This window comes from Pseudophryne corroboree, chromosome 2 (assembly GCF_028390025.1).
Source record: "Pseudophryne corroboree isolate aPseCor3 chromosome 2, aPseCor3.hap2, whole genome shotgun sequence".
NCBI lineage: Eukaryota > Metazoa > Chordata > Amphibia > Anura > Myobatrachidae > Pseudophryne > Pseudophryne corroboree.
The window spans coordinates 923,159,552-923,172,309 of record NC_086445.1 but is presented as its reverse complement, the minus strand read 5'-3'; the positions used below and the strand labels follow the sequence as shown (position 1 = coordinate 923,172,309).

General features: G+C 40.5%; 1 protein-coding gene across 6 annotated transcripts in view; it reads left to right on the top strand.

Annotated features, from left to right (window-relative positions):
- The window catches only part of ELN (elastin), a 93,618-nt gene that overhangs the window by 34,042 nt on the left and 46,818 nt on the right, over positions 1-12,758 (top strand). For 5 of the 6 annotated variants that reach the window (XM_063956176.1, XM_063956178.1, XM_063956179.1 and 2 more), the window contains exons 5-10: positions 1,292-1,486; positions 3,347-3,388; positions 9,666-9,746; positions 10,139-10,168; positions 10,484-10,528; positions 11,887-11,937. In XM_063956176.1, the coding sequence (XP_063812246.1) occupies positions 1,292-1,486; positions 3,347-3,388; positions 9,666-9,746; positions 10,139-10,168; positions 10,484-10,528; positions 11,887-11,937 (444 nt within the window). The remainder of the gene's footprint in view (positions 1-1,291; positions 1,487-3,346; positions 3,389-9,665; positions 9,747-10,138; positions 10,169-10,483; positions 10,529-11,886; positions 11,938-12,758) is intronic. The other variant, XM_063956180.1, reaches the window with a different exon arrangement.

Sequence of the window (12,758 nt, the reverse complement as noted above, 5' to 3'; positions counted from 1 at the left end):
TAAATCTGGGGGGGGCACATTTTTTTTATGTCATGGGGGGCGCATTTTTAAATCTCGCACTGGGAGCCAAATTGGCTAGAAACAGCCCTGTCTAGCTGTAACACCCTCCCAAAACAGTTGTGACAAGCCTGCATTTTGGTTACTACTCCCCATTACCTCCCCAAAACTGTCACTGGCTGTCAGGGAACATCCCAACAAAGTTAGGAGGTTTTCAATATATTTAGGGGTATATATCTAACATGTGAAAATAAAAAGGCCATTGCTAAATGTACTTATTTCCTGTGTCTATCCATCTCCAATCACAATAAAATAAAACAATATTCAAATATGCCAGCAAATAGAAAATACATGTAAAACTCATATAACAAAATGATTCAAACGGTCGTACTAATTTCACTGGCACAAAGCAAAGGTCGACGGTCATTAGGTCAACCCCTATTGGTCGACATGCATTAGGTCGACATGTACTAGGTCGACATGTACTAGGTCGACATGAGTTTTTCACTTTTAATTTTTTTTTTACTTTTTCATACTTTACGATCCACGTGGACTACGACTGGGAATTGTAACCTGTGCCGGGTGCAAAGGTAGCGGAGCGAGGCACCTTGCCCGCGAGGGGACACGGCACACTAATTGGGGTTCCCCGTCACTTTACGAAGAAAACTACACCAAAAAAGTTTTTCCACGTCGACCTAGTAACCATGTCGAACTAATGCATGCCGACCAAAAATGGTCGACCTAATGACTGTCGACCTAAGTGTGGTCGACCTAATGACCCATACCCAAGCAAAGTTAGGAAATTTGTTCTGGTCATGAAGGTATAAAGGCCCCCAGGCATTAAGGACCTGGAAAGCATAATCACAGATTTTATAAGAACAGATTTCATAACAGTATAGTAAAAAGCAGATATTTAATTTGTTTTATATTGATACATTGTTGTATTCCCAAATGTAAGAAACCAGAGAGCTGTACAGTAACGTGTTCCATGCAGAGAGCCAAGCAAAACACACTTGCGCAAACTTCAAATAATAAATGAATTAATATGCAATTACCATAACAGATTCATTATTGATTATCATCTCCAAGGCACTGCAATAACTTCCTTTCAATTTGATGTCCAATGACATTTATTTATTCTGAATTATAAATTAATTTTATCATAGGTGTTTTTAGTGATCTCATGCAATATTTCTTACAGGAATACATGGATGTAGTGCCTAGTACGCAGTTACACAGCTGTGTGATGTCAGTAACTCTGATGCTGTATGCATTAAATATTATATTTTAATAGGTGTTGGTGGTATTGGAGCTGGTGGACAAGTAGCTGGGGGCTACGGTGGTGCTGGTGCTGGCGGCTATGGTGCTGGGGGCTATGGAGGTGCTGGTCCTGGAGGAGCTGGCTTTGGAGCTGGTGGTCTAGGAGCAGGGGGCTACGGAGGTGCCGGAGTTGGCGGCCTTGGAGCTGGTGGTAAACCACCCAAACCAGGTTAGGAACCGGTGATGCCAATATGGAAATCATTGTCATATTAGGATAGGTGTCTATCAAGGAATGTAGTAACATACGTGTCTGCAAGAAATAATGAAAGTGTTATTGTTTTAAGATTTATAGTAAAGAACACATTTTATATCTTAGAGGAAAAGATAGATAGATAGATAGATAGATAGATAGATAGATAGATAGATAGATAGATAGATAGATACATTAAAAAAGGGTCATAATATATCAATAATTTTACCCAAAAAATTATATTATCATTATGTGTACAAAGCCTTTGATGAAGTAAGTCGTATGTGTAGTAATATTGATTTCTTTATTATTTAAATATAATATACCAAGTGCACCCCATGTAATGTACACACTTTTTCTCTTTTTGGGCCTGATTCTGAGGTAATTGCTAATGCAATGCTGATGTTTGAGTGTTGAGCGATTATTTGCTACTGCACACACGTGAATCACTCTGGAAACCCCTATGTCGCATGCTGTACCCAGAATGCAAGCACAAATGCGCATATAGAGCTGCTGGTATCAGGCATGGTGAGGAACGAGGCCTGAGTAAGAGTGCAAAAAATATTTTATATTTTATTAATATTTTATGGCAGTGCTATGTGTCCTCATTTCTACAGAGGCTACTGTATGTTCAGATACAGACACTGGACAGGCATAGGAAGGTGCAATTACCGAAGGTGGACGCAATGGTGCGCCAATAGTGCACTATCGAGAGCCACCGACAGGGGCACTGAAAATGGGTGTCACGGGACTTGCACTCTCCAGGTCATGCTAGTGCACCAGGGGAAAGCTGAAACTAACATTGGCATATTATCACAACCGTGACTCCGCTAGAGCAAACGCAGCATCATCCATCTCCGAATCAAGCCCCTTGTATTTTATATTGTCTCATAAAGAGGCATATCCCCCGATGCATTTGCAATGTAATTAGAGACTACTTGGTGATCAAAATAGTTAGACACTGTATAAAGAAAAATGTAATAACTGAACTATAATAATACTAAGATAAAAAAGAAATTCCTGCTGGTGCTGGGAGATTTGTTCCAAAACTAAATCTAGGAGCCAACAGGATCTTTTAAGGAGCCAAGGAAGTTGTGCGTCCATTTATGTTGATAGAGATGAATGAAGCATGAGGTATTAGCAGTAATTGTTTAGCAGCCCTGGCTGCCTGGCTCATGATACTAGTCAGGCCCCAGTCTAGCACTTTGACTATATCTAATCTCAGGTTATTCTCAGTTTATGCTGTAGGAGTACAGGAGGGTCATATGGTGTTCCATTATATTTAAAACATGTTTAAATACTTAACTTACATATAAAAGTATAAGTATTAAACATCTTGCAGGGTTTATAAAAACTTTTCAAGAATGAGTTTGTTTGGTTTTGTTATTTAACCACATTACAGATGTAGCCGCGCTCATCATGGCTTCGCCGCGGCAATATGTGCACGCCGGGTGCATCTAGTCGCACCCGTGCCCAGCCACGCCTAACTGCAGCAATTGCCGCTAAATACATTCTTAGTGGGTACAGGCGTGACTAAGACACGTGCACACTGGACATGCACATGGTCGTAACAAACAAGACGCATTTGCACCTAAATGTAGCCACGATGAGCATGGCTACATCTATATGTAATTAAAGTACAATATGTATGTAAATACTCCATTAAGTAAGTACTTCATTCTGCTACATAACTCACATGTATAGGAGAATCAATTTAAGATCAGTTTTCCCTGGCCTATAGTCAGATGAAGGTCTTGGAGCGGGGAACATTTTATAGTACGAGCATTGGGTATGTGTGTCAGGTGTTTTACCATTGTGTGTTTTGTTTATCTTATTTAGGCTATGGACCAGGAGCTGGTATCGGTGGTGTTGGTGGGATCGGTGAGTAAGGCTCTGGTCTGTGGTTCATAGTATGATGGTTGTAGGTTCCAGTGTGTTTAAGAAGCTACCAAACAAAGAGAGTTAGATACTTAACAGCGGAGGAGTAGAATTATAAACTATTACTGCTAGAAAAAAAGAGAACTCTTTTTTGGGAGCACTCTTAACCCCAGAAAATAAGTCTTCTTTTTCTCTAGTCTGTACTTCTGATCTGTACTTCTGACTCAGGACAGCACCACCAACCCATGTATGTCTAAGGTATTTTCCACACAGGTGGCCTTGTAGAAAGGAACAGGTAGTAAGTTAAGTGAATGGAATATCCTTATTCTCCATTTACCTCCTTCTTAAGTTACCTTACTCAGGTTGGAGGTGGATCCTTTCCCCTTTCCCCTCTCCACTGTTTTCAATCAATTAGATCTCTAAGCAAGACAGCCATGTTTCAGTGTTCTACTATTTTTCAGCTTGTTTGTGTTAAATGGGCCAATTTATCCATTAATATTTCCCACATATCCCCCAAAAACAAGTTTTGGGGGCTGCTTACAAATACTAATTGCCCACCAAATGTATCTATGGGTTACACCTACAGACTGGAGATTCCCTGCTGTGATTCCCCATTTGTGATCATAATAGCAGCCCTTATGGAAACCTATGGGGGTGATTATTTGCCAACTTTACCAAACTCTGGAGTGTGAGCAGTTGAAGATTATGGAGGATCCCTACCTGGTACTCTCCATTTGTGTCTGTGTTTGGCAAACTGCAAATTCATTTCCAAAGGAGAAGTGAATTGATCGCATTAGTGATCACATCACTTCTCACACACTGTGGGAACAGAAGCCGATTGGAGCCCCTGTCCCTGTGGGTGTATTATAATACATTTGGGCCATTTTAATTTCTTATTGCCCTGATAAGCCGCAATGAGAAATTATAATTATCAGGTGTAGAATGAAAAAATTAATTGATATGCCTATAAAACTGGAGTCTGAAGCATATGTTTAAAGATGACCATAGGAGGGTTGTCCATCAACGGTCACCATTGATGGATAACCACAATGGTGTGAAACCATCTGTAACGGAACCATCAATGGTTTCACCCACTGAGCGTTTATTGAGCTGTGGGCCAATAAGAGCCTGGGGTGTGGCTTTGTGGTTGTTGTGGGCAGAACTAAACACCACATCCTGACACCTTGGAGAGAAAAAAAATCGGTACCTCTATATCATCAATGGTGGGAAACCATCTGGTTCTCCCCCATCGATGGTAACAGTAGTCACAAATCATTGATAGCCGATGGCCATCCTAAAAAAAGGGCGAACAGGAAGCAAATATCCTGTATCATTCATCCTTAGGCATGTGGCTTCTTAATGCTAGTGAAAAATAATTGATACTAGCTTAGCTACTGTAGATAATGTATTTTGATACCTAGTACCTTGATACATGTTGCCTCAATATGACACGCAGCAGGAGATGTATGGTGTGAGTGAGTTGACAGGTCCCGTGTAATTCTATTAGCGTTAGCCATGTTTTTTTGCCATAAACATGCATCTTATTCGCATCGCTATGTCAATAAGACGCAGAAGCAGACTCTGTTGAATAAAATGATATGCTGCATGCCTATATTCTGTGTGTGACCGCAGCTATAACTACATACCAAATTTCATATGCAGATACAGTTGCAGTCACACACAGAATATAGGCAAGCCGCATATCATTTTAATCAGCTGAAACTGCGTGTGCGTCTTATTCACATTGTTTTGCAAATAAGCTGCATTTTAATGAAAAAAGTCACACATAAAGAAGCTTGGCGCTATCAAACAATGACACAGCATGCCATGACTAGAGGGGCTGTTTAATGTGCAGGGAAGCTAGATGTGGACACATCTGTAAGTATCACAGTGACCACAAAGGAAACAAAGTGACCCAAAATAAATGTGTTATTCTGTAAGGCAGCAGTGCAAACTGAATCTGTGTAGGGCTCAGAGAGAGATACTGTAGTGTATGAATGTAGTGCAGCGGTTAGAGACCTCCTACAAGACTGTTAGATCATTGGACAGCAGTATGAGACCATTGGTGCTTTTCTAGGTGTTCCGGGGGCTCAGCAAGTAGAAGCAGAGCCAACAATCACCCCAGGTATGAAGATGAAGAGTCTGCACATGAAAATTCAATGTGCAGGTGACTGTGGCAACAGTCGTTGGGATGGGAACTATTTCTCCTGAAATCGTTCACTCCCGGCTCTTACTAACAAACTACTCATAGATCTGCCATCTGCCCGTGCTCTACAGCTAACTTGCCCAAAGCTACACAATGGTGCTTCACATTCAAATAAATCAGCCTTTAACCAGCTTGATTACAATCATAGTAATGTACTGCTTATCTATAAGTAATGCTACAAAAAGTTGCCCACAACTATAGTTAATACATGAGTGCATACTGGAGTTTGCTATGTACTGATCTAACATTATCAGGAGGAAAACTCAGCTGCTTTCCTCCAAACTGCAATAACAGATCACACCATGAGGGTGATGTATCAGACCTTCTAAAGAGGACAGGTGGAAAAGTTGCTCCTATAAACCAGCCCCAAGCTATAATATTATACTGTAGAATGTGCTTGATAACTGAGAGCTAGAAGCTGAATGCTTCTCCACTTTTCATCTTTAAAAAGGTTTGATGCATCTCCCCCTACTTTGCTGGGGAGATGTCAATATGTAAATAACTGTGCCAAACTGCTTCATATCCCTTCCCTGATCCTAAACATTCTTTATGATTTACACAACTCTTTCCTCTGTTCTTCTTTACCTAACTTGGGCCGATTCTGTTTGTTATCACTTGCATTCTCATCCATCCCTCTATACCCCAAACTGTATATCACTACAGTAGCTCCAATATATCAGGAAACATGTATTAATCCTGAGCATTGAGCTGAGTGTGTGTTCATAGAAGCCTAGAAAACATATCCAAAGGCTAAAATTACATCTGTGTAAGAATATTGTACAGAATTAATGTGTGAATATGATGGGGAATACAGAAACACCAAAACTGGAATCACCATCACAATACAGTGAGAGCCATGGCTACTAATTGGCTATCACCCTATGGTGTTTCTCAGAAATACAATAGCCCAGTATTGTACAGTGGGGGGAGAGGGGGCAAAATCATACTGAAATGAATATCAAACCAGAGCCGGTCAGCCATTGCTTGTGATTGGTGAATATATATCTCAGAATTTCCCATTGTTCTCTTAGGCATCAGAACCACTACCAGAAATGCGTTCTTATCACCAATCCAGGGATCATTACATCGTCTATGTGTAATCAGATACCCATCTATCCATCTTCTACTATGAGTTTATTTATATAACAACTCATAAGCTCATTCGGTTTACCATAGAGATCAATGGATCTTGTATTAAAAATCAGTTTTCCTGACCGCCAGTTACTATTTATTTTAGTTATTTATATAGTGCCAGCCTATTCCATTGCACTTTACAGTTGGTAACAAAATGGTAATATATGAGAAAGGGTAATTACAGACATAGGGGGAATTCAAATGTTTGAAAAGTCGGTTGGGTGTCTGATTTTTCCTGTTTATTAGATAGGAAAAAACAGACACCAAACTGACTTTTCAAACATTTGAATTCTCCCCATAGTGTCCTATTCTTGAAGTAGTGAAAAGTGTGGAGAAGCGAGCCAGTGGAGAAGTTGCCCATGGAAACCAATCAGCTGCTCTGTATAATTTTATAAAATGCACTTTATAAATGTTACCTCAAAACTGATTGGTTGCCATGGGCAACTTCTCCACTGGTTCACTTCTCCACTCTTTTCACTGCTTCATGAATAGACCCCATAGAGAAAGAGAGGTATAAGGGCCCTGCTCACAAGCTCACAATCTATAGCTGTTGGACACATTTCAGTCTCCACAAATGCAGGATGTGAATACACATGGAAAGCATAGAAGTGATGGTCATAGGAGATACAGGATGTCTTGGGTGACTTTGGGTGACATCCTTTGTAATGAAAGATGTCACCCAAAGTCATTAAGGTTGCAGAGTGCCTGTTACACAGACTGTATAGTGGTGTTGAGTGGACATAAGATTCTGTGGAACATTTTCCTGTCTAGCATTACATAACAATGCAATGATGTCATGACCTTTATACTTCTCTGAATGAAGAGATTTCCCTTAAGAATTTTATATGAAGAACTTCATAGAAAAAATATAAATCTGGCCACAGTTATTAAACTTTTGGAAAGTGATGTAAGAGCAAAGTGGATTTGTGACCTATTTTAAAAAAGAAGACATGGCTTTACAGAATGATTTTCTGTAGCCAATCGTTTAGGGGCCCCGTGTGTATTTTTATACATTACACAAACACTAAATAATCCTAAAATTCTTAGAATTAATCTGATAAACCTTAGTAAAACAACCGGATACAGAAGAAAATGAAAATGTGTGTTTATCTAGGGTAATAATAAAAATAACACTGGAAATGGTTAGTCAGTTCACGTTGACATCAACCCGTACCATTGTGGTTTGTTTAAGTTGGCTAGTGTCCGCTTCCTGACTTTTATCTTGCATTTATTTGAGCACATTACTTTAAACCTGCCTCAGCGATTGGATGAGAGCAGATCATTACACTTGTGTGGATTACAAATGCTGCTGATAACAAATTCCACATTACATGCGGTGGATGGAATTTAAACTAGGCTTGAAACTACAGACACTTCATAAACTATTCCAAGAACTTCACAATTACCTTGGAAATATTAATTCCCACACCTCTAACTAAGAAAGTCATCAGCAGAAAACAGACTAATTAGACTAAGTGGCCAGAATTGAACATTATGCAATGTTTAAACAAGATGACAGTCTTGAAAGAGTTAAGGGTATTCTAATGAAGTCTCCATCTTTAAGAGATGCATCCAGCACCTACAGTTTAGAACAGTATTAGATACTAATATCCCTTTTACACCGCAGCAATCACCCAGGTTATTGCTGGATCAACTTGAGTCTTGGCTCCGTGTAAAAGGGTCCCCAAAAATAACCTGGATCCAGTGACACAGAAATTCAACCTAGGTAGCGAGCAGGGTTGGACCCGGGAAGGACCAAGGTCACGGGGCAGTGTAAGCAGGTGACCTGGGTCATCTGACCTGAGTGTTGTTACAAACCTATGGTGAGCAGGCTCACTGGCACTTGAACATGATGTCATCTCCAAGCATCGGCAGTGGGAAGCCCCTGGAATCACCCAGGTCCAGCCTGCGACGTAAACTGGGTTTTGAACCACTGTGACACGTCTTGAAACTCGTGTTCAGTGACCCGGGCTGGACACGGGATTCCAGTGTAAAAGGGGTATTAGCCAGCATTATCAAGACTTCTACAAAAGAAAAGTGGATGTGTTGCTCATAGCAGCCAATCAGATTCCAGCTATCATTTTCTAGAGCAGTTATGAGCTACAGGCAGGGCAGCAGAGTGACTCCAGATGTACTATCATTAGTTATACAGTATGTTGTTCCTTACAGATTGGAATGGAAGAAGAGACCAGGAATAACAATCACAGATACTAACAGTTGTTTCACTTGAATGGAATCACAATAACTTCAGCTTTTATCACATTCCTCTTACTACTAAAGATTTAGATTTTCTAAGCATCTTGTAAACAGTGACAAACAAACATGAGCTAGAAAATGAAGGGATTGCCAAACTTTCCTTATTGCGGACAAATGTTCTTTCTTAAATAATTGGGAGTCCTTCTCTTAAAAAAAAAAAAACAGAAAATTGGAATATCGAAGTTTAATCAGATGTTCTCATTAAATACGCCACCTCTTTCTACAGGATAACCACAGTAGATCAGTGAACTCTGTCTACTGTCAATACAGTGTCATCGAGTATCAGGCGTCTGGGGAGATAAGCATTGGCAGTGGCTAAAACCTAAGAGTCCAGTGTGTGTTATGGAAGGCTTGGCTCTTTTCACATGTACTAGTCTAAAGAATGGACATAAAACACAACACTATATGGTTTGGCTGTATTTAAATAAAATCCTTTTTGGGGTATTGCGTAAACTAAACAAATAAATTGCACTTTCCAAACAGCACTAATCAGGGACAGCCCCAACTAGAATGCAACTCTGCATCAGCCACATGAGCTTAACTTGCAAATCCTTCTAATTGGTAGCCAAATAATTGCCTTCAATTTTATAAAACCCTGTGAACCTGCAACAGATGCACGCCTAGCTGTGCCATGCAATATCTATAAGTAGCATGTAATCTACATGTAATATTTTTCTTTGGTAGGTGGCGTTGGCGGTGTTGGTGGTGTGGGTGGAGTTGGCGGTGTGGGTGGAGTTGGTGGTGTTGGCACCGGACAGCTGCCAGGTAACTGGTTTAACTATAAATACAGGTGATAACCTTGTGGAGTTTTTTGTTTTCTACACAAACCTCTTTTCTCCTGACTAGCAATATGGTGGAGAACCACTGACATAATCAAAGCATTTAACAATTATATTTAACTAGTATATTGGTCAATGGGTAGCATTTCTTCCGTCCATACCCTGCCTCTACACTTACCCTGGCCGGGGACCCAACTGCCTACTCTCTTCCTCAGAGGTGGGAGCCCTTGCTAGGGGTTGGAAGGTGCCCTCTATAATTCTACTAGTCAGGTAGGGAGGTGACTTGTGTAGATCAGAAAAAAATCCTTTTCATTTTCATCTTTCATTTTTGAAAATGTGCGGAATTTTTTTTATAATTTTTCCTCTATTTCTCCACAGGAGCTGGTGGCAAACCCGACAAAGGACCAGGTACTGTAGTACTATTGTTTTCCTGTCAGTTAGTGCTGCTGTACCATTGTGCCTTCAGTGTTTGTAGCAGTGAGAAGTTTTAGTTTGGCACAACGCACAATCAGTTTATTCCCTTTCGTACACACCGTGCACAAACACAGTCATACTCTCACCAACAAAATAACCTGGGGTCTGGAAAGGCTTTATACATCTATTCTCATGACAGTAGTAAAGCCTTCTTATAACATTTATATAAACTCCTGTATCTCTGGTTTTATTCCATTTTAATGTCATACAAATACAGAACCCTAATGTATGACCTCTTCTTCCTGACAGGTGCAGGGATCCCTGGCTTGTACCCTGGGGGAGTGGTGCAAGGAGGTTAGTGTCCTCACTTTTCCTTCCTATGTTCCCATCCTGCTCTACCACCTGCAGTCAGCACATCCTTTAGTGAAATGCAGTCATATGCATTACAAGTTCCCAGATGATATGAAGTAGTGCAAGGGATAAATGGGGAAATGTATAAAAGTTTCTAAAGAGTAGACAACTTGAGAAGTTGCTTATGGTAACCAATCAGCTTCTACCAATCATTTTATAGAATGTGCTCTCTCTACAATGGCGCTGGTCTCTCTTACGGTCACCTATGTATGTGGATAACACCCAGGTGTGAAAGTGTATGTTGAAACACACTGGTATGGTAAATAAAATGGAATTTAATACAATACTAACATGCAATGTCTAAAAACAAGCAATACATAAAAAAACAAGTGGACTGGTAACAGGCCAGGGGGGGAATGTGATCCTACCGATGCAGGTGGAGGAGCCTCAGGTGTCAAATAAAGGCAGGGTACCCCGGGAAATACCCTGCTGGTAGCTCCTCTGATCGAATTCCCTTCCAGGCAATCAGGAAAACAGTCCGCCAAATGTCCAGGGGGTGGGCAGCGCCACAAGGTTTCACCAACGCGTTTCGGGACAGCCTGGTCCCTTCTTCAAGGCAGACTTGCTACCCCCGCCCTCCAGTTTGCACATTTTATAGAATGTACTCGAGTTAGCAGCTGATTGGTTATTATGGGCAACTTGACCACTTGGCCACTTTTCCCCTTAATAGAAGGTTTGATACATTTTCCTAATGTGCTTTCAGTGTTTACACATTGTACTATAGTCAAAGGTAGACAATACGTTAGTCTCATTGCTCTGGAAGACTTTATGTACTATGGTATATTTGCCCATTTGTCTTCCAAATTGAGGAATAATTCATTTTAGAACACATAGAAATCTATCATTGATGGCAGTGGAGCCCTGTAACTATCATACAGATGGAGCCATGCTCATCTAGGCTTCTCTGCTGCGCCTAGGCACACCATGGTTTATTAGCATAAATCGTTCATCTATTGTTCTCAGCAGCAATACAATACAGAGAGAACAATACATATGGGGATTAAGTCATTACAGCAGGGGATTAAGTACGACTGCCCTGGCTCAATTAATCCTATTAAAGGCCAAGACGAAGATGGCTCCATCTGTATGTTATATCTTCCAATTGCGACAATAATTTTTTTTTTCTGTTTATCAAAAAACTCCTTCCAGCACAGCGTCTATGTATTTAATGTAGCACTGAGCCCTACTGAAACTCATTACATATAGTAGCTACATACTATGTTATTATGACTATATACTGAATGCTCGCCCAGCTTATTTATAAAATATACTGATCTATGTGGTTTTGCTTTATTTTACAGGGGGAGTACCTGGTGTAGGACCCGGTGTATATCCAGGTGGTGTAATCCCAGGTCAGTGCTGTGACCTCATTTCCAGCTTTATAACCTGTATAAGCCATGTTCTCTGCCAATAAAACACATGGAAGTGGAACTTCCCTGTGACGTAGAGGCACATTATTGCTGACTCGTGCTCTCCCAATGACATGTGTGCCGCAGTGAGGAAGCATTTTATTCCCAGAGCTGGAAGGGCTAAACCTGGAACTGACAGCTTCTCACAGGTCTCTGGGGACGTTATCCGAATTCACTGTATGGTCTATAGAGTTATGCTCTGTGCAGGAGATTACATAATAAAGCCGGCACTGTATTTATGCCAAAGTGATGACACATAGATACACTCACACCTAAAACCAGCGCTGCCAAGAGTAAAACGCTGCCAATTCATATTACAGACCAGTATCCGGTGTCCCACACACTACATGCCGGGCTATTTTCATACAGGGAGGGGTTAAATTAGATATGACAGTGCTCAGCAATGCTTTAGTCAGCATGTGTCTGCAATATGGTCTATATGGCAGTTGTATCCCACAGAACTCACACTCTACAGTTATATTTTATAAAGCTACAGCATGTATAAATGCTACAGAAGTCCAGCAGACAGATTATTTATAGTATATTTGAGTTGCCTGCTGTGAGCACTCTTTCTATTCAGATGGTTAAAATGATTTATCAGCCTGTAATATTATTATTTGTGGTACATGTTCGCGTGAAAATGCTACATATTTGTAAGAGCCACATCCAAGATATACTGTATAAAATATATCCTATATTGTTGCTGAGATGCATCAGTATTATAACGGTACTGTACAGGGTGACCATCAGAAATTGTTGGGCCT